Source organism: Ovis canadensis, chromosome 15 (genome assembly GCF_042477335.2).
Source record: "Ovis canadensis isolate MfBH-ARS-UI-01 breed Bighorn chromosome 15, ARS-UI_OviCan_v2, whole genome shotgun sequence".
NCBI lineage: Eukaryota > Metazoa > Chordata > Mammalia > Artiodactyla > Bovidae > Ovis > Ovis canadensis.
In genome coordinates this window covers 58,609,565-58,636,933 of record NC_091259.1, presented here as the reverse complement: position 1 = coordinate 58,636,933, position 27,369 = coordinate 58,609,565, and the positions used below count along the sequence as shown (strand labels likewise).

The following is a 27,369-nucleotide window of genomic DNA, read 5'->3' as shown; positions in this document are numbered from 1 at the left end:
CGACCTAGAAAGAACTCTGGAATGCCTTTCAGTCCCCACACACCAGAGTCACAATTATTTCAGCACAGAAACTGGAGAAATGTCTATTAAACTTGGAAATATTTCTTCTTGGGGTGGGGTCTAATGGTATGGTATCTAATGATACCAAGATGGGGAGCACTTCTGTGTTGTTCACACAATTACAAAAGAACTCATTATTTTTACAAACAGCAAACATATTTCCATTGCAGATAAAAAGGAGTAAGGATACTGAGTTGGGTTTCTTAGACTGACTGTTACTTTACCTATATTTTAAGCTTGAAGAATCTTTGCATGGTCTCCACCTGGTCCTCTCGCAGCATTTCCTATCTCAGTGAAGGATCCGAGGAGTTGCCTGAGTCAGAAATGTCAGCTTCTGTACCTACCTTTCTTTTCTTCCTGTTTTTTCCTTCAGTCCCCAGAACCAATCTATATCCAAGATTGGCCTTGGAGGTCAAACTTACCTCCAAGATACCTCTCATCTACTTCTCTCCCTTCTCACCGTCTCTACACTAATCCAAGCTGCCTTCACCTTGCACAAACTACTGCAACTGTCTCTTTAAATAGTCACAGTGGGTCACGCTGATCTGTGGACCCTTCTCTGATCTATTCTCTATCCAAGCAGCCAGAATGATCTTTTCCAAGTGCAAATCTGATGATACCATTTTCTATCTTAGACCCTTAGTATTTTTAGTATAAAAATCACAATCTTTCATTTGGCCTATATGGGTTTTTCTAGTCTAGCCTTTATTTCTCTAGAGACTTCTACTATAATTCAGCCCCACAACCACGTTAGCCTTAGTTCCTCAAAATTCTCACCTTTTCTCCCACTACAGGCCTCTTAAACATGCTATTTCCTCTACCTGGTACACACTTCACTTTTCACTTCATCTGGTTAACTCCCACTCATTGTTCAGGTCAGCTCAAAAGTCACACCAGGGAAGCCACCGTTGAGCCCCAAGACTAGGTCAGATGCTGTAACTGTATTTGTTCATAGTATCAAGAACCTCCCTTGATATTTATTAGTTATAATTTCTAATAATATAATTTTGTAATATATTATTATGATAATATAATGTATCATATATAATTTATTGGTGTTTTAAATTACTTTAATACCCATCTCTCTTGACAGTAAACTCCATTTGGGCAATGATCATGTTTATTTTTGTACACCTTTCTAATCTAAGCACATTAGATGTGCTTAGGGACACAGGAGACATTAAATAAGTATCTGTTGAGTGACTCTCAACTTCCTGTAGGGTAAAGTGACTTTTACCTTATGGCTTAGAGTTAAAAATTCCAGGGTACCTCTGAGATCTAGCTTTACAAATTTTTAAGAGGGAATTTCCATATATAATCACTCACATCTTGAAGGATTTTGTACGGCTTATCTCTTCCATCAAACACGTGATGCTATCCTGAACTCTTTGAAGGTGCCAGGAGACAGTAATAAAAGCCCAGGTGAACTCACCCCTATGGTCGATGCCATATAGTCTGCACACATTTCTGCAAAGTCCCGCTCAAGAACACCATAGTAGAGGCCATAGAAGAGGAGAGAAATGCCAAAGTCCATAGCATCTTCAGGTTTGATCCTGTAAGGGAAGCAGCATGGCCTGTAAGACTTGCCCTGAGATGCACTTGCTTTGTATTACTACTCTGGGACACATAAGGCAGCGCCTAAAATTGGAAGCCTCAAGAGTAGAGCAAGTATTGGCAAACTAAAACCAAGTCCCGCCTGTTTGCATACGGTCTGTGGGCACCTCCTTGACAGGCTAGGACTGGAAGCTGTGAAGACCAAGTCAGAGTATCCCTTCTGCCCATTTCCTCACGGGGTCTCCAGTGCCTGCCTCTGGTGACTGATGACCATGCCTTGGAGCGGCCTAGGCTCTGTTCTGGTTCACACTTACACATTGGGGACTCCACCACTGGCAACCACTACACACCAAACAGTGGGATTTTCAGTCTGGAAGTCCGCAACTCACTAATGAATTGCCTCACCTCCAGCAAGTTGCCTAAGTTGAAATGGCCAAGCCCTCCAACAGGAGGGAAGAGCACAGCAGGTTCTGAGTGTCACTGGAGCAAACTGAAACTGATCCCAATGCTCACCCACCCCCATCAGGCCCCTCCTTTAGAGAATGTTTCACCTGATGGCAAGTGGACACAAAGAACGCCCACCATCTGAGACAGTTCACCCAGGCAAATACATGGGGCAGGGAGGCGTTTTCTCTCTTGTTATGTGAATACCTATAAAGCATCCTAGATCTTGCCTTTTGTCCCATGAAACCTAAAATATTTATTTGGTCTTTTACAAAAAAAAAAAAAAGCTTTCTAACCACAGCTTTAAAAAAGAAAGATACAGTTAGTAAATATACCTGTTACATACAATTTTAAGTTGCAACTACACATATTCTGTATCACATCACCAAAGTTAAATTTTGGTTCAAGTCTTCTCACTAAGGACAATATGCCTATAATATTAGGAAGCTTGTTTTAGTGATTTCATGGACCAATAATTTGCAAACTTGAGTCTGTAAATGTTTATTAAAGAAAACTATCTGTTAAAACATTTGTATGAAGAACTTATTGTGTTCACTTAAGACTGTAAATTACATTTATCTCAGAAAGTTGAATTTGCCCACCAATCTTGTAATATGTAACCTACTAATTTGATATCATGGTCTTATACCAATTAACTAATTAGCATCATAAAAATGGTCAAGATTCTCAAGTATATTTTCCTCCTTATGTAGTTTATCGAAGTAGAAATTATAATTCTAGAATAAATACCTTTAAAGACATAACATAAACCATGGAGAATCTTGGTTTTTACTATTTTTAATCACAAAGGTTAGGAAGCTATCTGGAAATACCTGGGTTTTCTTTGATGAGACCTGACGACTCTTCACTGATATATTCCTATAAATATCTGTGGCACCTGTTTATTCTTTCAGCCTGTACTACACCTGGAAGGAAGAATTCCGTGGTTGTCCTCTCACTATATAAAGTAGGACTGACATCTTTCAGTATCAGAAACTCCTGTACAGTGTACTCAGTTTGGGGAAGAGGTCAGTGGTCATGAATTTAAATTTTAATCCTAAATCTCCAGCTTCAACACACTGTCCCAGGCTTAGAATTCCTCACGACCCACAGCGCCCATTCCCTCAGCCAGGAAACCACATTTCTACCCTTTTCTGCCCTACTTATTGTGCTCTCCAGTCCCAGGGTCATTATCATTGTCATAGTCATTGTCCCAGAGTCCAGGACAGGATTATCTGGCTTTTGCTCTAATGAGCAGGAGGGTGGGAGGGGACCTGTATGCTGAATCAGATCTTTTGGAAAGCTTACAACAATAGGAAGTAACAGCCAGAATCCCACTCCTAGTCGTGTATCCTTAGGAAGCAACTCGGCAATGTTATCTGCGGCAGCAGTACACTGAAAAACAACCTACATGCCCAACAGCGGAGCAAGACTTTAAAGTCCACAGGTTAATTCTGTCTCCTGAGAAATCTCTTAAAGGCAGAATGTCAGCTGTGTTACAAAGCAACAATGCTTATGTTGAACCTGATCTGTGATTAGAACACAGTATCTGGATCCAGGGAGTTTTAACCTGACGTGTTCCTTGGAGAAGTGCGGCTTCTGGGCCTGGGTGGCTCCCACACTCATCTTTGTGGTCTCATTCCCTCACATCTCAGCCCTGGGACTACTGTAAGGACTCCAGCAGGCACTGCCTTATTATTTCCGGTCTTGTATCTTTCTAAGTGGATCTGCTGCCAGGTGCAACCAACCGTTCCATGAGTTCAACTGTCTAGCCTGGGGTCAGCAAACTTTGTCTGTAAAGGTCCAGATTGTAAGTATTTTAGGTTTATGGCCCTAAAAGTCTCTGCCACAATTATTCAACTCTGCTGTGTTACTGCAAAAACAGTAACAAGCAATGTGTAAACAAATGAGTGTTTCAGCAGAAGTGTTTTATTTTCTAAAAATTGAAGGCAGGTCAATTTGGCCCATAGGATGTCGTTTGCCAACTCCTACTCTCCTTGAACATAAGACCGCTAAGGTAGAGTGGATGTTGTAAGAAACAATACACACATGGAAAAGGAAAATGGTTCTGCTGGGGTGATGGAGTTATGGGTAATTGGTTATAATCATTATTATGCTTATTTTTGTTATTATAGTTTTCCATTAAAATATAAATTCTTAGAAAGTACAACCAATGGTTTGAGACTCTTAACTCTGTATTATCCAGACATTCCTTTCTCTTTGCCAGCACAAAATCATAGAGGGGACAGCCATCCTCCCATCCTCCACAGCCCCAGTGGCCTATCCTAAGTGCCATGTTCCTCTTGCTAATACTCAGGACTTGTCCCAGGAGCAAAGGTACATCTCACCAGTCCCTTCTCCCCAAACACTAGCAAAAACAAAAGCAAAGGGTACTCACTTGAATAATAAGTTAAGACCAAAGAGGGTAAACATGACAGCCATGTAGCCAACGATGCCAGTGGCATAGCTGATTTTATAGATCAGCAGGAACCACTTATAAACCAACCTGGAGAAAGGAGAAAAAATTAGTGTAATGCTGACCCAGAAACACTGGCCTAGAGCCTCTGCATCACCAGAATTCCTTTCTCTCACATTAATGGGGACATCAGGCTCTTTGCTTAGGACTTATATTGAGCAACTTCAGTTACTATACATGGCTGATTACTCCCTCAATTGAAAAACACCTCCACATACCCGGGAGGTATTTTGTATTTGTATTTTGGTATTTATATTTTCCTGGTCTCAAACCAAGGGAAGAAAAGGGAGCATTAAAAAGGAGGTTTCAACATATGTAAAATAGATAGCCAACGGGAATTTGCTGTATGTCTCAGAAAACCCAAACAGGGGTTCTGTATCAACCTAGAGGGGTGGGATGGGGAGGGAGATGGGAGGGAGGTTCAAGAGAGAGGAGATAAATGTATGCCTATGGCTGATTCATGTTGATGTCTGACAGAAAACAAAATTCTGTAAAGCAATTATCCTTCAATTTTTCTTTCTTTTTTTTTTTTTTAAAGACAAGGTTTCAACATCAAACAAAGAATGCCTGCCTAACCTCAGACAACTATGTCATCTCAAATTTAGGTTAGCTGGATAAGGAAGTGAAAATCAGTAACTACAGCTATGCTCAGAAGGAAACAGGTATTCTTGTCAGGAAAGAGGATTCAAGGAAAGATGAATAAGAGGTAGAATTAGCTACAGGCTTTTGTAACTGGGCATGGTTAATCTGAATACTGCTTTGTTCTAAGCCATAGAACAATAACAAAATGAATAATGTCTAATGAGTTTGCTTCTGAATTTTTTTTCTCCCTTGGAAGAGAAGGGATAACGAAGGAGGCACTCAAAGAATACATTTGGATGTGTGTGTGTGACAGTAGTGTGGGTTGGGGAGTGGGGGTTGGATGGGGGTATGAGATTCTCCTCAAAGAGGAGCCATGCTCCCTAGGATCCAATGAAAAGAAGTATGGAATCTGGTTGGTTGACTGCAAGTAGGTTCGGAGAGGAAAGACAGCTCCCAGAATGTACCAGAGCCTTTTAAATGCTGTGGACGTAGGTCCCTTTTATCATGGGCCACTGTTCTACCAGCAAGGAGAGCTAAAGATCAACTCAGCAAGTTTGTCTAGCTATTGAGAGCCAATGAGGTTACTGTCACTCTGCTGGGCCTCAGGGAAGATGCTCAAGGTCCCTGCTTGGGCCTCCCTGCTGTGGCTAAGCAAGGGTGTAATGACTTCTCAGGTTAGCAAAGGGACCCAAACACCTTGCAGTGTCCACCTTCAAAGACCACAGAAGCTCCACCATCCAGAGTTTGCAATGATCAGCTGGGAGTGAGATACAGTGGAAAGGATATGGCATTTTAGGAGGAACGTGGATTAAGTAACCCCAGATGAGTCATATTAACTTGAGACAAGTTTATTAAGTCCTAAAATAGGAACCCCTTACTACCTTTCTCACTGGATTGTACTAGCCCATTTCCTAGTGTATAAAATACATGATCAATAAATGCTGCATAAATAAATGTGGATGTTTATGAAAGTGCTTTGAAACTGTAAAGCATTACTGAATGCTAGTTGTTAATCATCACTGAAAACTTCTCATGTTATAAACGTATTTTCAGTCATTTAGCTAAGATATTTAAATTATCTGATGATGCTTAACATGCTTTATTACACTCTTCATATTACCCTATATGAGATAGCAATTATTATCACATTTTTTAGGGATAAAGAATTCAAGGCTGAGAAACATGCAGTCATATGGGTCATATAATTAACAAATGGCAGGCCTGGGGATTTCCAATCCACAGCTATCTGGCTCCAGAGCCTGTATATTTTATGATGGCTTTTAATGTAGGAGACTTTCCAGGTGGCTCAGTGGTAAAGAACTTTCCTGCCAAGCAGGAGATGCAGGTTTGATCCCTGTGTAGGGAAGATCCCTAGAAGAAGGAAATTGAAACCCACTCCAGTATTTTTGACTGGGAAATCCCATGGACAGAGGAGCCTGGCGAGCTGAAGTCCATGGGCTCACGAAAGAGTCAGACACAACTTAGCAACTAAACAACAGTAACAACAAACTGTTGCTGCTGCTAAGTCGCTTCAGTTGTGTCCGACTCCGTGCACCTCCATAGATGGCAGCCTACCAGGCTCCCCCGTCCCTGGGATTCTCCAGGCAAGAACACTGGAGTGAGCTGACATTTCCTTCTCCAATGCATGAAAGTGAAAAGTGAAAGTGAAGTCGCTCAGTCGTGCTGACTCTTAGCGACCCCGTGGACTGTAGTCTACCAGGCTCCTCTGTCCATGGGATTTTTCAGGCAAGAGTACTGGAGTGGGTTGCCATTTCCTTCTCCATGACAACGAACTACCATAGCCAGAGAGGAGCTTCTGGATCACTGACTTCACCTTGTAAGTAACCTTTACTTTGCAGAATTAAAACAAACATGTAGAAGAATAGAAGGCCAAAAAAAGGCTGGCAGTAAAGTAGAACATAAGAAGCATGGGAAAACGAGTAAGTTTCAAGTTGGAGGTCTCTGGATCATATAGTCACAACTCTGAGACTGGCCAGTTCCTCTATTAGGCTCTCCTGGACCTGTACACGTGTCTCACAGCACTTACCAACTGCACTGAAACAGCTGCTTTCTTGTCCATCTCCTCCATTAAAACGAGTACTCCTTGAGGGCAGGGACCATGTCTTATTCAGCTCTGTATCCCCAGCACTCAGCACAGGGCCTGACACAGAGCAGGTGCTTGTTGAATGAATGAATGAGAAAATCTCTCTTTTTTTTTCTGTCAAGCATAGATATAAATGACCTCACAAGCTGGTTGGGAGGATCAGATGAGAAATGCATTTGGAAATACAAAGAATTATACAGGAAGGGGCTGCTCTGTGACCAAAGAAGGAAGTATTGTTTGTTATAATTCTCCAGTTTAAATTTGCTGAGATTCATTCATTCAACAAAATTCACAGTAGGCTACTATGTGCCAGGCCCTTTGGCAGAGCCTGGATATACAGTGACAAACAACATGGATGTGGCTCCTGATCTCACAGTTAGTTAGTGGGGGAGACAGACACTTAAAATAATATTCAGTCATAAACTGTGATAAGCTCTATGAAGGAAAGCTACAGAACACTAGGAAGAGAATGTGACAGAAAATCTACTTAGAGATCAGAGAAGAGTTCACAGAAGAAAACAACACTTAAAATGAGACCATGAGGACCAGGATTTGCTTACTTATATTGTTAGCTTTTAATATAAACAGACCTTGATGTAAACCGTAAGGTAAGCTATAGGGAAATATTTGGGTGGTTTTATTCTGTGAATGGGGCAGGAGATCTCCCAATCAGCTTGTTTTGGTGGGGCTGTGTGCCAAGTAATCTTGGCAGATAAAAACTGCAATTTTTTTTTCAGTTTAAGCCCACCCACCTCCCATGCATCCCAATCCATTAGTTTCAGGAAACTTGGCTCCTTCCCACTACCCACTAGCTAAATTCTCACCTTGGGGTTGTCTGGACTAGTGGTTTTCGGGTGGCTCGGAAGGTGACAAAGGCTGTGACAGTGGAGAACAAGATCCAGATCACTAGGAACCTCCACCAGTGCAGCTTCACTGTGAAATAGAGGGGAACAACCCACATCTGAAAGAGGGTCACCATCTGAAACACAAACATAAGCACTTCAGCTCTAGCCAGCTTCCTCTGTAGCTCCAACCACAAATCCAGAGCATATCTTTTGTGTTCCATTTTAGCCTGATCCTCTGTGCGCTTCCAGTTTTGGATAAAAGCATCTCCTAGTGACCCAAGTTAGAAACCCTGGGACCATGCTTGACACGAACCTTTTCCCCCACCCAACTGTTCATTGTACCTGCTCTTTCCTTTCCATTTGAGCCCTTGCTGTCTCTTACCTGGCTGACCATGACCTCTTTATTAAGTCTCCCTGAATTCAATGTCTCTGCTCCAATCTATCCTTCCCAGGAGCATACTCAGTTGTGAACATGTCACTCCACTGCTTAGAACCCTCTGAGGTCCCCCTTTCTATAGATAAGATCTGACATCCTTAGGCCCAACATCCTTAGGCAGTCATATCTCCCACAATGGAGCTCCAAACTACTGTTTCAGGATCATCTTCTACCATTCCCCATAACTGCAGTCAAGGTGTCCCGCTCTGAGATTAAAACATCCTTCCCACCTGCCTTTCAGCCTGAGAGCACCTCATGAGAGACACATTCTTATTCTGCTAGGCAGAATAAATCATGATTTCCCAGTGCTCCAAAAGCATTTTCCTTTCTACCATCATTACAGTGCTTATCTAGAGTGTGAGGTTAGGTTCGAATTCATTCTCTACCTTACTGTAAGCTCCTTGAGAGCAGCGACAAGGCCATACTCTGGCCCATGATAGATCCTCAATAAATTTAGATAACTGAGGGGAAAGCAAGACTAGAACCTTAAGAGAGAGGCACATTTCTGTTATAAGAGCATCTATTTTACTTTCCCTCCTTCCACCTCAGACTTGTTAGCTAAGGTGTTCCAAATGTATAAAATGATTCTAAGTCAGAAGTTGGGACCAACACCAGTCTTCTGCTTCCCCAAGTCTTCTCCTTCCCCAACCACCCAACTCTCACTAGATGGCACTCTTCTCAGGTGAGTAGCAGGTATAAAAAAGATAACTGGCACTTAGAGGCTTTCCTCCTGGTATTAAATGAAATGAAAGAATATATTTTTTAAAAAGTGGGGTGGCTATAGAGAGGACAATAGCAGCTAGCATCCTAAAGTTCCACAGAGGAGAAAACTTTTGAGAAAATACTTACTCTTGAGGATTTCTAGACTAGTGCTGCCTAGTCCAAATATAACATGAGTCATATGTGTAATTTTAAGTTTTATAATAGCTATGCTTTAAAAAAGCAAAGAGATGCAGATGATCTTAATTTTAATATATTTTATTTAACCCAGTGCGTCTAAAATATTACCCTTTTGACACATACTCAATATAAACTACCCGTGAAACATTTTATTCTTTTTTTTTGTAATAAGGTTTTAAAATCTGATGTTTTATATTTACAATATATCTCAAAAGAGACCAGCCACATTTCAGGAGTTCTACTGCTACATCAGACTGGATAGTGCAGCTAAAACCATCTTTTTAGTGTTTAGCTACTGCTCTTTTATAGACTGCTCTGTGGCAAGAAAAAGCTTTAGTTTTTTAGTGTTATTTTATATATTTTAAGAGAGAGAGACAGAGGAAGAGAATGGTGACCAGCCACGTTGCCTTTGAGCTTCTAGTGCTGTCTGCCCACTGCTCAGTGAACAATGCAGCCTCAGGACCAGTTCACTGTACAGGAAGATGCAGCTGACGCCCTGAATGAAGCATTCTAAAATATCCTAGCCTTATAAGGAGGGAAGGATAGGGGAAAAGGATAATTAAGGAGTTTGGGATGGACACGTACACGCTGCTATGCTTAAAATGGATAACCAAGAAGGACCTACTGTGTAGTACATGGAATGCTGCTCAGTGTTATGTGGCAGCCTGAAAGGGAGGGGAGTTTGGGGGAGAACGAACACATAGGTATATGTATGGCTGAGTCCCTTTGTTGTCCACCTGAAACTATCACACATTGTTAATGGGCTATATTTCAATACTAAATAAAAAGTAATTAAAAAATAAAAATTAGATGGAATAAAAAATTCTGGCCTTACAAAAAAAAGTGTGGAAGCACCAGACGTACTAACAAATGGCTCCCCAAATAATGCTCTACGTGACATTCTAGGAGATACATGGAGGAGACCAGAAAAGTGCATCACAACAAACAACTGCAGATTATTTAAACTAGGGGATAAGGCAACTAGAGTCGTGACACTGAAAGTGGGTAGATGAAGGTGGGTGTGGAAAGAAGGGCTGCATGGTCGTCAGCCTTCATATCATTTACTCTGACAGGCTCATGGGAGTGTTTATAAAGCAGTAGGCCCAGAGACTTGAGAAGAAATCAATCACATGGTCCAGTCACATATGTTTTCTCTGAGAAAGAACAGGAATTCTTGTCTACTTCCAGCTTTTTCCAAAAATTTGGCTTTTTACATAAAAACAACCAGCCTGCCCTCACAGCCTCTTTCTCACTCCCCATCACCAATAGCAGGTTCTGGTGGGGAGGGGGTGGGTGGGAAGCAAGTTAAGATAATTATCCCCACATGAGCTGTAGCTATGCACATTTTGGGTTAGAAACTGGATTTTATTCACGGTGGAACAAAGACATAGTTAGGAGTAAGTCTGGGCTTCCCTCGTAGCTCAGTTGGTAAAGAATCTGCCTGCAATGCAGGAGACCTGCGTTCGATTCCTGGGTCAAGAAGATACCCTGGAGAAGGAAATGGCAACCCACTCCAGTATTCTTGCCTGGAGAATTCCATGATTAGAGGAGCCTGGCAGGCCACAGTCCATGGGGTCGCAAAGAGTCGGACACGACTGAGTGACTTTCACTTTAGGTTCTTCGAAACAGATGTCCCGGTAGAAGCCCTGCAAACCTGGATTCTAGTTCTGATCTGCCTCCAAATCATTAGGTCACCCCAAGGAGGGTTTGACATGATTTTCAAAGCCCTTTAAGTTCTAGCACACTAAGGTTCTGTTAGACCTTATCTGAGCCTTGTATCCCAGACTCCCTGGGAGAGTGAAGGCAGTGTTCACTCTCACTCATCCATCAAGTATTTACTGTACATTTAATGGGAAGAGAAATAAACATGACTTCTAGTTCCTTTCTTCAAGGAGCTAACAGTCTAGCAGCAGGCTAATAACAAAGATCAAATCCTTATTTAATGACTCAATAAAACTTTAGACCCTTTCTAAAGAAGAAAAAATCATTAAAGATCAAGTGGACATAGTAGAATGATATAATATAGTGAAATGACTAGTGACTTTAGAATTAAAGATATCTAGATATGTATCCCAATATAGCTACTTTCTGTTACCTAGGCAAGTCACTCAGCTCAGAGAGCCTTAGTTTTTTAAAGTATAAATGAAGTTAACAGTATCTACTCCATTAGGCTATACAGATTATGTGTTAATGAATGGAAAACTTTCAGAACAGTACCCAACAAGGCAAGCATTCAATACAAGTAATGTAATAAATATAATGTAAGGATTCTATATGATAGCTCTTTTATTTCAATGGCAGCTTTCCAGGTGGCTCAATGGTAAAGAATCAGCCTGCAATGCAGAAGACATGGGTTAAATTCCTGAGTCAGGAAGACCCCCTCGAGAAGGAAACAGCAACCCACTCCAGTATTCTTGCCTGGAAAATCCCATAGGTAGAGGAGTCTGGAAGTTGCAGAATCCATGAAGTTTCAGAGTCAGCCATGACTGAGTGACTAAAAAAAAAATTATTTCAATGGCAACAATGTGTATAAAACCATAAGCACAGCTGCATAGTAAGCACAGTTGCTTAAATAAATGAGAACTCTTACTATGGCTTCACATGATTGAAAATTCCTAAAGTCACATATATAAGGGAGCAAAGATTGCAGTGAGAACTAAAATAATCAACATATTAAAAGTGGTGAGGTATTAGACACTCTCTGCCAGGGAAGTCTGAAAGCCAGATTCTGTTCAGGGCCTTGAAAGCAGCTGCTGGGGTGAGAGCCCAGGTCACAAAGGGCAGGCAGAGGGGCTGGGTGAACACAACAGTTTACCACGGGGAAAATGGTAAGTTACAATTCTGCCTGGTTAATTTATTTGTGTCTACTGTAGGGCATTCTGCTTAATAAATTAAGTTGAAGGCATTTTTAATGGCTAGCTTGGCAATAAATGGCTCAAAGTTACTCAAAATTCTCAAGACTAATGGCAGGGACTCTGGTGCCATCTGGTGGCAACATTCTGGTTCAACAGTTTGTTTAACCAAATAAGATCAAGTGGTGGCTTAGAAGTTCCCTGGAGAAGTAAACGGCAACCCACTCCAGTACTCTTGCCTAGAAAATCCCATGGACGGAGGAGCCTGGTGTCCATGGGGTCGCAAAGAGTTGGACTCGACTGAGAGACTTCACTTTTTTTTATACCTGATGCCTTGAGAGGCACAAAACAAAGGGAAGCCGTGGCCCTAACTTCTCCAGCATCTGGGGTAATGAGACATAAATGCAGGAACTGGGCAGTCATGCAAAGCATCAAGCACTGATATGGGAGTTCAGAGGAGAGATGCAGCGGTGCTGGCAGAAGCTGTCAAGGGGAGACTGGCCAGGAATGGCAGTGCTCTGGCTGGCTCTGAAGAGTGAAAGTCCCTCAGTTGTGTCCAACTCTTTACTACCCCATGGACTATACAGTCCATGGAATTCTCCAGGCCAGAATACTGGAGTGGGTAGCCTTTCCCTTCACCAGGCGATCTTCCCAGCCCAGGGATCGAACCCAGGTCTCCCACATTGCAGGGGGATTGTTTACCAGCTGAGTCACAAGGGAAGCCACAAGCGAAGCTGGTTCTGAAGGAGATTTCATTATGGTGTTTGTGCATGTGTGTGTGTGTGTGTGTGTGTATGCAAGCGCACATGTGTGTATGAAAGCCATTCATCCTCTTTCCCTGAATCTGCAAATATGAAGCTGAAGTGAAGACCAGCCTGAAACTGACTGTACCTTACTGATTCTTTCAGCAAACATTTAATGAGGAATAATCCCAGCTTCTCTGATCTGGAAGGCAAGAATAGCAACAACCCACTTACCTTTCCACAAGACTACACAGTTGACATGATTATGTTAGATGCTACAGTAAGAGTTAGCTAGCTCTTATTTAAATGGACTTTGTTTATATTTTTTTCATCTCAGAAACTGTAATTCATGAAAACAAAAAAGAGCTTCCAGATTACATCCTTCTCTGGACACTATCTCCCTTGCCAGAGGCACGTCTGACTTTCAGGATTCCCATCACTTCTTATTTGCCTGTGTTGTGGGCACAGAGATCACCTACTATGCTTGACTGCAGAGGAATACCAAGGATGAAATGAAAACTACAAGTCCAGGTAGCACAACAAAATAAGAGACTCACAGCTTGAATCAGCTTGAAAAAAAAAAAATGCTGAAAAATGGACAGAGGTCAACCAGAAGAAGGTCTGGGATATGCTCCATAGCTCTGATCAATACTGTCATGAATGATTCAGATGAAAATACAAAGGATTGCTTATCAAACTGTGAGCAGCACAAAACTTGGGAGACGAGAGAGGAGCAAGGCAGTGAACATGGAAAATAGAAACAAGATCCAAAATGAATGAAGCTCTTTCCTACAGTTCTTCTAGCTCTACCATTCTGCGATCTGGTAAGCTGAAAGGAAGAACCAAAACCTCAGGCTGAAACTTCACCAACTACCCAAGTATAGGATGGGGAAGGAGCTGCTCACATGAAAGAGATCTAGGGGTTTCACCTGACTACAAACTGCCAGGGAATAAATGCCAACAGGGTCATTATCCAAAAGCCAAGGCAACACTATGCTACTTAACTAAGAATAAACCCTGAATGAAGGAGCAAGTAGCTCTACCGTTCTCTGCTCTGTCAAAGAATCCTTCGGCCCTGAGATCTGGTTTAGGTCCACGATGTACAAAGAACACTGATGAAGAGACACGACCATAACAGAGTAGCCAGGATTACAAAGGGTCTGGAAACCAAATCACATGACAAACAGCTGAGGACGCTGGGATAACAGGCCTGGACAAAACTAAAGGAAGGCGTTACTATTATCTGAAGATCATTCAGAAGCCCAGCAAGCAAATATAGTCAGCATGGTTTCTGTGACCTGGTAAGACCCCAAGTGGAGAAGGCAATGGCACCCCACTCCAGTACTCTTGCCTGGAAAATCCCATGGATGGAGAAGCCCGGTAGGCTGCAGTTCATGGGGTCGCGAAGAGTCGGACACGACTGAGCAACTTCCCTTTCACTTTTCACTTTCATGCATTGGAGAAGGAAATGGCAACCCACTCCAGCGTTCTTGCCTGGAGAATCCCAGGGATGGGGGAGCCTGGTGGGCTGCCATCTATGGGGTTGCACAGAGTCAGACACGACTGAAGTGACTTAGCAGCAGCAAGACCCCAAGTATTGCTAGAATATTCCAAAGGGCAAAAACTTGGTTGGCAATTATCTCCTACCACACCCCTGGAAAATGGTCAACCTTATCATAAGAAGCAGATATTCCAGTGATAAAAGATGTGCTAGACAGTTCTTTCCTATTGCTGACCTGAAAAAACCTGCCTTTGTCTACCTTCTGCCTCTGGGTCAAATTCTTGTTCCTCAGAGAAGTGCAGAGTATATTTACTTCCTATTTCTTATGCCTACTCTCCTAATACCCCCAATTATGTCTTTTTCCCTCAAGTCTTCTCCTCCTCAGGTAAAAGTCACTCAAGCAGTCATTTAACAATACTTGTTGGGCATTTACTGGACACCAGGCTAAGGACTGGGGAATTCAGAGTTGATAAACAAAAGCTTCTCAAGGAGAAGTCTACTGAGGAGAAACAACCACAATGCAGTGTAAGAAGTGCTATAATGGAGCAGGTCCTGGTGGCCAAGAAAGCAGAGCAGAAGTGCCCCACCCAAGGTGGAGGAACTATCATCTCTGTCCTGGGCGGTCCAACAGGTGCAGATGGAGAAAGGCATCACGATGTGGGAACAAGGTATCCTTGAGAGAGTACACAGGTACCTGAGGGAGGTGTGAGAAATGAGCCTAAAGAGGTAGGCAAGGCTCAGAGAAGGCTGATCACACTTAGGAGTTTTTAATTATATTCTGGGGAGAAAAGTTTTTCTCACAGAAAGTGGATTACAACCCTTTACCATCTTAGTCAGCATTTTCTAGCCACATTCTAGTGACCCTCTTATTGTCTCGGTCTGAGAAAAATCTATAGTACTTTAAAGATTTCCAGGCAGGAGATTTTGCCACTCATCCATTCCAGGAGGGAATAGCAGTTCAGGAGACAGGAGTCTGAAAAGATACTATATTTGGTAACAGACAGGGATGATGAAAGCTTCTCCTTGGAGATCTTTAAAAATAGGATAGATACTTTTCCAGGCATAGGCTTACTCCTTCCCCTAACATCCCTGAGGGAGCTAAGGAGCAAGTAAGATTAGACTCTGAATAGATGATGAAAACTGAGCTACAGAGAAACCAAACATCAAGTCCTGGGCTAGGCTTCCAACCCAGATCTTGTCTCCCGAGTGCTGCCTCCCAGCACTGGTCATCAAGTTAGGGGGGACCCGGAGGAGGCAAAACAACATAGACCAAAGTGGGGATGGTTGCGAAAATACTGAAATCCAAGAAGAGGATGTGGGCAAAAGTCATTAAAGGAAAATCCGGGGCAGGGAGGGGTTAAAAACAGAAATGACTATGGCAGAACTGTCAACAATCTCCTGAAACTTTTGGAAACCTCAAAAAATGGTTGAGTACTCTATGGAAAGAGCACTTAACCAAGAACCAGATTTTACATCCGGCACTCCAATACGATGGTCATGTGCTCCTGGCAAATCACATCTGGATTTTGCACTTCATTTTCTTAATCTGAAAAATGGAGACAAACCCCTATCCTATCTTATAAAGCTATTTGAGGTTCCAAAGCAATAACAGATGAGAAAAGTATTTTGTTTTTAATCAACAAATTCAAAACTATAAAGCAGTGTAAGGTATTATTACAGTTGTTGCTGCTACTGAAAAGAACAGTACCTGAAATTTAAATACAGAAAACAGTAGGATTGCTTGTTCCCAAGAGCAGTTAATTTAGACTCTTCTTTTAACCTAAAATGTCCTTTCTTTGAACTCCTAAATTACAGAAAGAAGCTTGATAATCTTCACAGTGAAACCAGTAGATTGGCATACTCGCTCATAATCAACCTCATGGCTGGCAACATCCGTGCCGCTCTAGGTTCTAAAGTCTAGGACAGTATTTCTCATTATGGATGAATTTTCTCCCCAGGGGACAACTGACAATGTCTGGAGATAGTTTCGGTTGTCACAATCAGAGGGAGGAGACTGTAGGTAGAAATCAGGGCTGGTGCTAAATATCCTACGATGCACCTCATAGCCCCCGAAAAAAATAAAGAATCATCTGGCCAAAATGTTAATATGCTCCCTACTGAGAAACGTGGTCTAGGCGAACAGAGCTAGTGTTTTTCTACTTAGTGGTCATGGGTGCCTGATGGAACGCTGGACCACCAACCAGCACTAGTAAAGAATAGAAAATTTCACTCAGTTGAAGAGAAACAGAGCCTTATCAATTAATTCTATCATTTCTTGGCATGCCCTGTGAAGCTCTGACAGCTAACCTCAAACAGCTCATGTTTCTACTACTCAACAACAATCCGAGAGCTTCTCCTTTACACAACATTCTCAAAGGAGTTGTTTTGATTCTTGTTTATTCCCATTCTTTATTCCACAGACATTTTAATGTGTTTAATATGTGTATGTTGGGGTTTTTTTGAAATAACAATAACATTTACTTTTTACATAGATCTGAGTAGCAAAAGAATTTTTTAATTTTTCGGAGTATAGTTGCTCTACAATGTTGTATCAGTTTTAACCATTATTAATCACCACAGTTTGAACTGTAAACTCATAGCTATAGCAAGTACCTAAAATCTGTTTTAGACAGGGAGAACTTTAGATGTCCCAGGATAGAAACAAGGACTAACAAGATGGGATAGCCAAACAGAACAGCAAGGAATAGAATCCTCAGTCCACAGGACGGTTCAAAAATCTAATCTATAAAGTACAAATCCTAAAAATAAAATCAGAGCAATCTGGGGAAACAGACTGCAACACATATGTCAAAATGCTTATTCCTAATATACAAAAAGCTCTTATAAATCAGTAAGAAACATTCTAAAATAATCCTAAGCACGGAAAGAAATGTGACTGAACATACCACATGGTTGAGCTGTGAATAACATTTACATGTCACAATAATGCAAATAGGGAAAACTTATTTACTAAAAACTGGGAGGAGCAAAAGTGTGTATGTGATGGGTATAGATATAGTGGTATAAGATAATCACCACTTTCCATGGCAGAAAGTCAATACATGTTCAAAAGTAAAAATATATATATATATTTATATTATTTATTTATATTATATATATATATAAATATATATAATATATAAAGGATGAATAGAGATAGGCAGAGGATTGTTGGTTTCTAAACATTACAGAACTACCTGATTTTTAAATTAGATATTTTCACCATATTAGATTTGACAAAGATTAAAAATACTGAGGATTCTCTATATTCTCTTTAACACTGGGTAACAGCACTGTTTAACTTCTGTTGGTGGGATTGTAAACTGCTATAACTTTTGTGAAGGGCAACTTGACAAGATCTATTAATAATTAAATGGCAATTCCACTTGACCAAGAAATTCCATTTTTAATTCTGTAAGAATGCTGGCCCAGCTATGCAAATTATTTCTGTAATAAGTTTACTGAATCACTGCTGTAACTAAGATAAACATCACATTGAACAAGTCTATTGGTGCCATTTTTCCAATAGCATTTACTGAGTTCATGTGAGTCTCTGTGTCACATTTTGGTAATTCTCACAATATTTCATCATTATTATATTTGTTATGGTGATCAGTGATCTTTGATGTCACTACTGTATCTGTTTTGGAGCACCACAAACTATGCTCACATGCGATAACAATCAATCAACAAACACTGTCTATGTTCTGAGTGCTCCACTAACCACCCATTTCTCATCTCTCCCTCGCCTTGAAAAAGTGAAAGTGTTAGTCGCTCAGTCGTGTCTAATTCTTTGCGACCCCATGGACTGTAGCCTGCCAGTGTCCTCTGTCCATGGAATTCTCCAGGCAAGAATACTGGAGTGGGTTGTTATTTCCTTCTCCAGGGGATCTTTCCAACCCAGGAATCAAACCCAGGTCTCCTGCATTGCAGGCAGATTCTTTATTCTTTGAGCCACCAGGGAAGCCCCCGCCTCTCCCTGGGTCTCCCTATTCCCTGAGACACAATATTGAAATTAAGCCAATTAACAACCCTACAATGACCCTTGAGTGTTCAAGTGAAAGGAAGAGTCACACGTCTCTCATTTTAAACCAAAAGCTAGAAATGACTAAGCTCAGTGAAAGCTTAATCTCACTGACATGTTAAAAGCTGAGACAAGTTAGGCCTCTTGGTGCCAGTTAACCCACGTGGTGAATGCAAAGGAAAAGTTCTTGAAGGAAATTAAAAGTGCTACTCCAGTGAACACAGGAATGATAAGAAAGCAAAACAGCCATATTACCGTTGACATAAAGAAAGTTTCAGTGGTTGGATAAAAGATCAAGCCAGCCACACCTTTCCCCTAAGCCAGAGCCTAATCCAGATCAACTCTCTGAAGGCTGAGAGGTGGGGAAGTTGCAGAAGGAAAGTTTAAAGTTAGCAGTGGCTGGCTCATAAGGTTTAAGGAAAGAAGCCATCTCCACAACATAAAAGTGCAAGGTGAAGCAGCAAACGCTGATGGAGAAGTGGCAGCAAGTTATCCAGGAGATCTAACTAAGATGATGAATGAAAGTAGCTACACTAAACGACAGATTTTCAAACAGATGCCATCTATGACTTTCAGAGAGAGGGGGAGAAAATGCCTGGCTTCAAAGCTTCAAAGGACAGACTGACTGACTCTCTTCTTTAGAGGATAACCCATCTGGTGACTTTACGTTGAAGACAATGTTCATTTACCATTTCAAAAATCCTAGGGCCCCTAAGAATTATGCTAAATCTCCTCTGCCTGAGATCTATAAATGGAACAACAAAGCTTCAATGACAGCCCGTGAGTTTACAACATGGTTTACTGGATATTTTCATACCATTCATGGGGTAGATCATGGCATCTGGTCCCATCAGTTCATGGCAAATAGACGGGGAAACAATGGAAACAGTGACAGACTTTATTTTGGAGCTCCAAAATCACTGCAGACGGTGACTGCAGCCATGAAATTAAAAGATGCTGGTTCCTTGGAATAAAAGCTATGACCAACCTAGACAGCATATTAAAAAGCAGAGACATTGCTTTGCCAACAAAGGTCTGTCTAGTCAAAGCTGTGGTTTTTCCAGTAGTCATGTATGGATGTGAAAGATGGACTATAAAGAAAGTTGAGTGCTTAAGAATTGATGCTTTTGAACTGTGGTGTTGGAGAAGACTCTTCAGAGGGTCCTTTGGACTGCAAGGAGATCCAACAAGTCCATTCTAAAGGAGATCAGTCCTGAGTGTTCTTTGGAAGGACTGACATTCAAGCTGAAACTCCAATACTTTGGCTACCTAATGCGAAGAGCTGACTCATTTGAAAAGACTCTGATGATGGGAAAGAATGAAGGCAGGAGGAAAAGGGGATGACAGAGGATGAGATGGCTGGATGGCATCACCAACTCAGTCTGGGCATACTCTAGGAGTTAGTGATGGACAGGGAGGCTTGGCGTGCTATGGACCATGGGGTTGCAAAGAGTTGGACACGACTGAGCGACTGAACTGAACCGAACCCGCAGAATGGGAAGAAATACTTGTGAATTAGATATCTAATGATGGTGTAGTATCCAAACTATATAAAGAACTTCTATAACTCAATAAGAACAAAAAGACAACCAAGGACAATCCCTGGTGCTCCAGTGGTTAGAACCTGGCTTTCACTGCCATGGCCTCAGTTAGTCAGGGAACTAACATCCTGTAAGCCACATGGTGCAGTCAAAAAAAAAAAAAAGGACAAAAATCCAATTAAAAAATGGGCAAAGAACTTGAAGAGATGTTTCTCCTAGAAACATATACAGCCAGCCAGTAAAAACATCAAAAGATGCTCAACACCATTTAGTTCAGTTCAGTCAGTCAGTCGTGTCTGACTCTTTGTGACTCCATGAATTGCAGCACGCCAGGCCTCCCTGTCCATCACCAACTCCCGGAGTTCACTCAAACTCACATCCATTGAGCCAGTGATGCCATCTAGCCAACTCATCCTCTGTCGTCCCCTTCTCCTCCTACCCCCAATCCCTCCCAGCATCAGAGTCTTTTCCAACGAGTCAACTCTTCGCATGAGGTGGCCAAAGTACTGGAGTTTCAGCTTCAGCATCAGTCCTTCCAAAGAACATCCAGGACTGATCTCCTTTAGAATGGACTGGTTGGATCTCCTTGCAGTCCAAGGGACTCTCAAGAGTCTTCTCCAATACCACAGTTCAAAAGCATCAATTCTTCGGTGCTCAGCTTTCTTCACAGTCCAACTCTCACATCCATACATGACTACTGGAAAAACCACAGCCTTGACTAGATGGACCTTTGTTGGCAAAGTAATGTCTCTGCTTTTGAATATGCTATCTAGGTTGGTTATAACTTTCCTTCCAAGGAGTAAGTGTCTTTCAATTTCATGGCTGCAATCACCATCTACAGTGATTTTGGAGCCCCCCCAAAATAAATACCATTAGGGAAATACAAATCAAAGCACAATGAAATCCCACTTTTATGCAAAATAATGTGGCTATAATACCAAAAAAAAAAAAATTGGAAAATAAGTGTCGGTGAGAACCTGGAAAAACTGGAACCCAATAGAATGTGAGTTAGAATGTAAAATGGCACAGCTGCTGTAGAAAACCATTTGGCAGTTCCTCAAAAAGTTAAACATAAAGTTATATATGACTCAGCAATTCCACTCTAGGATATATCCAAGAACTGAAAATAGGTGTTCAAATAAAAACTTACAGTGAATGTTCTTAGCCACACTGTTCAAAACAGCCCAAAGGTGGAAACAACTCAAGTGTCCACCAACTGATGAATGGATAAACAAAATGCAGTATATCCACACAATGGAATATTATACAACCATAGAAGGAACAAAGTACTGGTAGATACTGCAGTGTGAATGAACTTTGCAAACACTGTTAAGTGAAAGAAGTCAGGCACAAAAGGCCACACACTGTACAATTCCATTTCTATCTAGAATAGGCAAATACAGAGAAAGCAGCTTAGTGGTTGCCAGGGTGTGCTGGCAGGGGGGAAATGGGAAGTGATTGCTTAATGGGCATGGAGCTTCTTTTTGGGGTAACGAAAATGTTCTAGAACTAAACAGTGACAGTGGTTGCACAACAATGTGGATATGCTAAAGGACACTGAATTATACACTTTAAAACAGGTAAAATAGTGAATTCTGTTATGTGAAATTGTCCTTAACAAAAATAAAATTCTATTCCATTTCCACATAAAACAGTATCTGAAGATATTTTTATGCCTTGAGCTTTTTTTCCTCTTAAGAATAGGAGCAAAAAAGTCCCTAACATTAGCTTTGGAGTTTACAAAATACTTTGCCATGTGATCTTATATAATTTCTACAACACATGAGACAGACATCATGACCCCAATTTAAAGACAAGAAGAACTGAGTCTCAGAGAAGTACAAAGTCAGATAGCCAGGAAGCAGGAGTGTTGGCTAATCAAGTCAGACAGTCTGACTTAGCGTATTTACTGTTGCAAGGCAAACAGCTCCAACTTCTGATAAGCTTAAAAAAGGACAGGAGATGCCATTGTGTACATACATCTTGGAATTTTTCTTCTTCCAAAGTTAGTATTTTAAAGCAGTAAAAATATTCACTGTATCCAAGTTAATCAAAGTTTTAACAAAACCAATATAGATAATTATTGTATAAGAGTAGCATAAAGTAGGACATACAGATTTCCTCTTCCAATTTTCTAAAGATAAGAGTTTAAGTTTCTCGGTGCAAGACATGCTATAATGCTAGCATGTCCTCTCACCAACACACTTCAGCATAATGTTTACAGGGCATGGCAATAAGTAATGAGATGACTGTGCATTTCCTTATACAACTGGCCTCATTAATTTACAATCACATTCCTATTAAGGATTAACTAGTGAATGGCACATTAGTGGTTTTCTAACACTCTGATGAGTCCTATATATGTTCTTGAGAAAGCGGAGGGGTGAGGGTTACCAGCCCAGGCAGAGCATCCTCTCATTTTCTCCATCAGGTTTTTTTCTTAAGATACTGTTTTAAGTAAGGACGTCATTGCTTTTTTAAAAAATACATACGAAAAGACACTGCAGTATATATATGCATCTTCAATTCTTCAGAGATTTTCAAAAATCTCTGCAGATAAGCTAACATTATATAATCATTTCTAAATACAAGCACAGAAATGCAAAGTGGGTTCACTTGACATTTGACTTAAGATTTTTCTTAGTTTCTAGGTTCAATTAAACTATCCTGATAATCCCCATTTTGTAGAATAGGTATTGTAAGCACACAAGGAGAAACAAGTAACTTATCTCACATGGCAGGGTGAAGCCTAACAGGGTCTAGACATCAAGCTCCACCCAGACGGCTTTGTCTGTTGGATGGTGCCTAGTTCAAAAAGCCTTGGTGTCACGTGGTCATTCCACGCACTATAACCTGAAAATACAGACGTCTCTACTTGAGGTACATGACAATACCTGAGATGGCTATGCCAGTAATGTCTGGAACATGTGCCAGCTCAAAGGCAAAATTAGTCTCTCTTCCTCCTATGCTTTAGATTATCCTTTGGTTCCCCCAATAGAAAATCCTTTCCAGAAGCACAGTCAAAACTATGAAACGTGAAACAGAAGATCTGGATTCAAATCATGTCTTTATCAATCAGTTTCTCCTGCATGCCTGAACTCTCTGGACCTCAGTTTGTTCACAGCACTTACCTCAAGGGCTATTAGGAGGGTTAAAAGATAGTTTAGCAGTTCCCATTCTGTGGGTTACAGACCCCTGGACATCTCTGGCCACATTATAAGAGGTCTGAAAAAGCACATACTAGAGAAAAAGAATTATTTGGGGTTTAAAACTAAAAGCTCTGGAGTAAAACTGTCTGGGTTCAAATAATGGTTTTACCACTAGAGCAGGTCACTTAGCCATTCTGTCTCAGTTCCTTATCTGTAATTGGAGGCAACAGTATTCATTGGATTATAGTGAGGATTAAATGGGGTATATATATATAATGCTTAGAACAGTGGCTGGCATAGTAAGAATTCAATAAATGTTAGCTATTACTGACATTTACTGAATTAGTAATTGCTATTACCTGAAAGAGATGGGAATACCAGACCACCTGATCTGCCTCTTGAGAAATCTGTACACAGGTCAGGAAGCAACAGTTAGAACTAGACATGGAACAACAGACTGGTTCCAAATAGGGAAAGGAGTACGTCAAGGCTCCTTGACATAAATAATCATCACCCTGCTTATTCAACTTAGATGCAGAGTACATCATGAGAAATGCTGGGCTGGATCAAGCACAAGCTGGAATCAAGATTGCAAGGAGAAATATCAATAACCTTAGTTAGGCAGATGACACCACCCTTATGGCAGAAAACAAAGAAGAACTAAAGAGCCTCTTGATGAAAGTAAGAGGAGAGTGAAGAAGTTGGCTTAAAGCTCAACATTCAGAAAACTAAGATCGTGGTATCTGGCCCCATCTCTTCATGGCAAATGGAGAAACAGTGGAACTGGAGGAGAAGGGGATGACAGAGGATGAGATGGTTGGATGACATCACCAACTCAATGGACATGAGTTTGAGTAAACTCCGGGAGTTGGTGAAGGACAGGGAGGCCTGGTATGCTGCAGTCCATGGGGTTGCAAAGAGTTGGACACAACTGAGTGACTGAACTGAACTGATTACTAATATATGTATTTACATATTCTTTCAAAGTATAATTATCATCATGTGGATGCTTGCCCAGTTTTTTATGTTAAAGAAGGGTTGTTATACTTGAAAAGGTTAAATACTTCTACAATAATAGTTATAAGAATTCAGTGTACTACCTGCCATGTCCTCGTCCAGAGTAGCTGCATTTGTGATTTCAATGTTTTTTAATTTACTGAGGTTTACTTTGTGGCCTAACATATGGTCTATCCTGGAGAATGGGCTATGTGCACTTAAGAAGAACAAGTATTCTGCTGTTGTTGGGTACAGTGTGCTGTGTATGTCTATTAGGTCTAATTGGTTTATAATATTGTTCAAGTCCTCTGTTATCTGTTAGTCTTCTATCTGGTTATTCTATCCATTATGGAAGTGGGGTACTGAGCTCTACAACTATTACTACAGAACCATCTGTTTCTCTCTTCAATTCTGTTAATTCTTGCTTCATGGATCTGGGAACTCCTTTGTTAGGCTGCATATATGTTTATAATTGTTGTATCTTCTGGCTGCAGTGAACCTTTTATCAATATGTAATCATAGCAAATAGATGGGAAAAACTGGAAGCAGTAACAGATTTTATTTTCTTGGGCTCCAAGATCACTGTGGATGGTGACCGCAGCCATGAAATTAAAAGATGCTTGTTCCTTGGAAGGAAAGCTATGACAAACCTAGACAGTGTATTAAAAAGCAGAGACATCGCTTTGCCAGCAAAGGTCTGTATAGTCTCAAAGCTATGGTTTTTCCAGTAGTCATGCATGGACATGAGAGTTGGATCATAAAAAAGCTAAGTGCCAAAGAATTGATGTCTTTGCACTGTGGTTCTGGAGAAGACTCTTGAGAGTCCCTTGTACAGCAAGGAGATCAAACCAGTCAATCCTAAAGGAAATTAACCCTCAATATTCATTGGAAGGACTGATGCTGAAACTGAAGCTCCAATACTTTGGCCACCTGATGCAAAGAGCTGACTCACTGGAAAAGACCCTGATGCTACGAAAGACTGAAGGCAAAAGAAGGGGGCAGCAGAGGATAAAATTGTTTAGATAGCATCACCAACTCAATGGACATGAATCTGAACAAACTCCAGCAGACAGTGAAGGACAGGGAAGTCTGGTACATGCTGCAGTCCATGGAATCACAAAGAGTCGGACATGATTTAGTGACTGAACAACAATGTCCTTTTTTATCTCGTGTACCTTTTTTGATTTAAAATTCTATTTTGTCTGATATTCAAGAGTCACCAGCTTTTTCTCGGTTATCATTTGCATGAAATATCTTATTCCATCCTTTTACTTTTATCTCGTTTCTTTGTATCTAGAGTATCTTACAGACAGTATATGGATGGATAATGTGTTATCTTAAAAAAATCTGACAATCAGTCTTTTTAAAGGAGAATTTAATTCACTTACATTTAAAGTAATTACTAATAAGCAAGGATTTATTTCTGCCATTTAGCTATAGATTTTGTATGTTTTTTTGTTCCTCATTTCCTCTATTAGTACCTTTATAGGTCTCTCTAACTCTGACCCTGCCTTCTCATCACCTGCTACATTGCCTCCCCACTGTCAGTGCCTTTTTAAAATATTAATCTAAAGATTCACTGGAGGCCTGGTCTTTCTAATCTATTTGAATAGCTCCTGATGAACAGTTCCTTCATGAATTTATCCCACAATGTTAAAAGGAAGGACCTATCTTTTCTGGCCAAGAAAGCAGGTTCAGGTTCTAGCCCAGTTTTCACCATCTGAATCACTTGTCCCTTAAAGGCACATTCACTACACACTATTCACACACAGTTTATTATTATTATTGATTCCTTGCCTACATGAGACCTGGGTTAGGCTGGACTCTCGAATACTTAAGAAGAGTCTCTTGATGACTGGCAACCAAAGAAATGAGCAAAGTGGCTTACATTGTAGGAGCGGGGATGTCTCTGTTTCCACTGCACCAGGAGCAGCTGGGCCACCACCAAAGTAGCAATAAGGATGAGGACCATTTCAGCATGCATGGCTTCGTGGCCGCGATGCTTGGCATGCATGCGTGCGTGCTCGATCCTGAAAGCCAAACAGATGCAGTGAGCTAGGTCAGAGATGGTATGGTGATAAAGGGGCAGTGCTTTCCAGGGATACCCACTGGTCTATAGCTCAGAACACAGTTTTAAAAAGTAATAAATTTTTTTATTTTTGGCTGCACATGGTCTTTGTTGCTGCATGCGGGCTTTCCTTAGTTGTGGTGAGTGGGGGCTACTCTCCAGTTGCAGTGTGCAGGCTTCAGTAGCTGTGGCACACAGGCTTAGTTATTCCAAGGCATGAGGAATCTTCTCAGACCAGGGATCAAACCTGCGTCTCCTGGCATTGGCAGCCAGATTCCTAACCACTGGACCATGAAGGAAGTCCAGAACATACTCTTAAACTGTACAAATTAGGTGCTAGAAAGACACATGCCTTAGAAGACAGGAATTCTGAGACAGAACAGGGGTTCTAGGGACTCCATTCACCAAGGTTAGGTATGGGGTTAAAGGTTGGTGGCCTGCTCCCTACCCCAAATGGTAGGAACAGTGGATTCCTTTCCATTTTGGTCCTATTTCAACCTGTCACTGGAAGGAGAAAAGTAACCCAGAGAGAAGGTCACAGCCATAAAGGCTCATACTCTTATTCAATGATATTTATGACACCAATAAAGGAATAATGTTGCAAATGTGTGCTAATTTCAGGGTTAAAGTCTTGCTTTATTTGTCCTACCCTCTCTGTCAGGATCAGAGATCCTTAAGACTAAAGCCTGAAAAATGTGAACTGCTTCAGCTTTGTACCACTCCAACAGTGACTTCACTATCAGTATCCAGAGGTAAATAGTCTCTTCAAGGGCTCAGGAGAGAAAAGGTAGAAACTCCTATTTAATCCAAGGCTGGCATTCTCTTGTCTTGAGGATTGGCAGAAAGTGACTCCCTTGGCCAATACAGGCAAAACGCTTCCTCTGAGAACAGAAAAGTCAATCCTACCATTCTGGGTCAGAGTCAGCTAAGGGAGAGGAATAAAGGAATTAGAAAACTGAATACAAATATAACCTGTGGTCAGAAGCTTTGGTACAATTCTTGGTGGTGGTGACGGTAGGGGTTTAGTCGCTCTGTTGTGTCCAACTCTTTGTGGACTGTAGCCTGCCAGGCTTCTCTGTCCATAGGATTCTCCT

The 27,369-nt window shown here is 41.2% G+C and overlaps 1 protein-coding gene across 5 annotated transcripts in view; it reads right to left on the bottom strand.

Annotated features, from left to right (window-relative positions):
- Window positions 1-27,369, bottom strand: part of RNF121 (ring finger protein 121) — an 84,359-nt gene that overhangs the window by 18,476 nt on the left and 38,514 nt on the right. For all 5 annotated transcript variants that reach the window (XR_011249220.1, XM_069553479.1, XM_069553482.1 and 2 more), the window contains 4 exons: window positions 26,096-26,237; window positions 8,045-8,199; window positions 4,457-4,564; window positions 1,493-1,613 (listed from right to left, as the gene is read on the bottom strand). Coding sequence is in view for 4 of the 5 variants with exons in the window: in XM_069553479.1 (XP_069409580.1) it covers window positions 1,493-1,613; window positions 4,457-4,564; window positions 8,045-8,199; window positions 26,096-26,237 (526 nt within the window). In the remaining variant the exon portion in view is untranslated. The remainder of the gene's footprint in view (window positions 1-1,492; window positions 1,614-4,456; window positions 4,565-8,044; window positions 8,200-26,095; window positions 26,238-27,369) is intronic.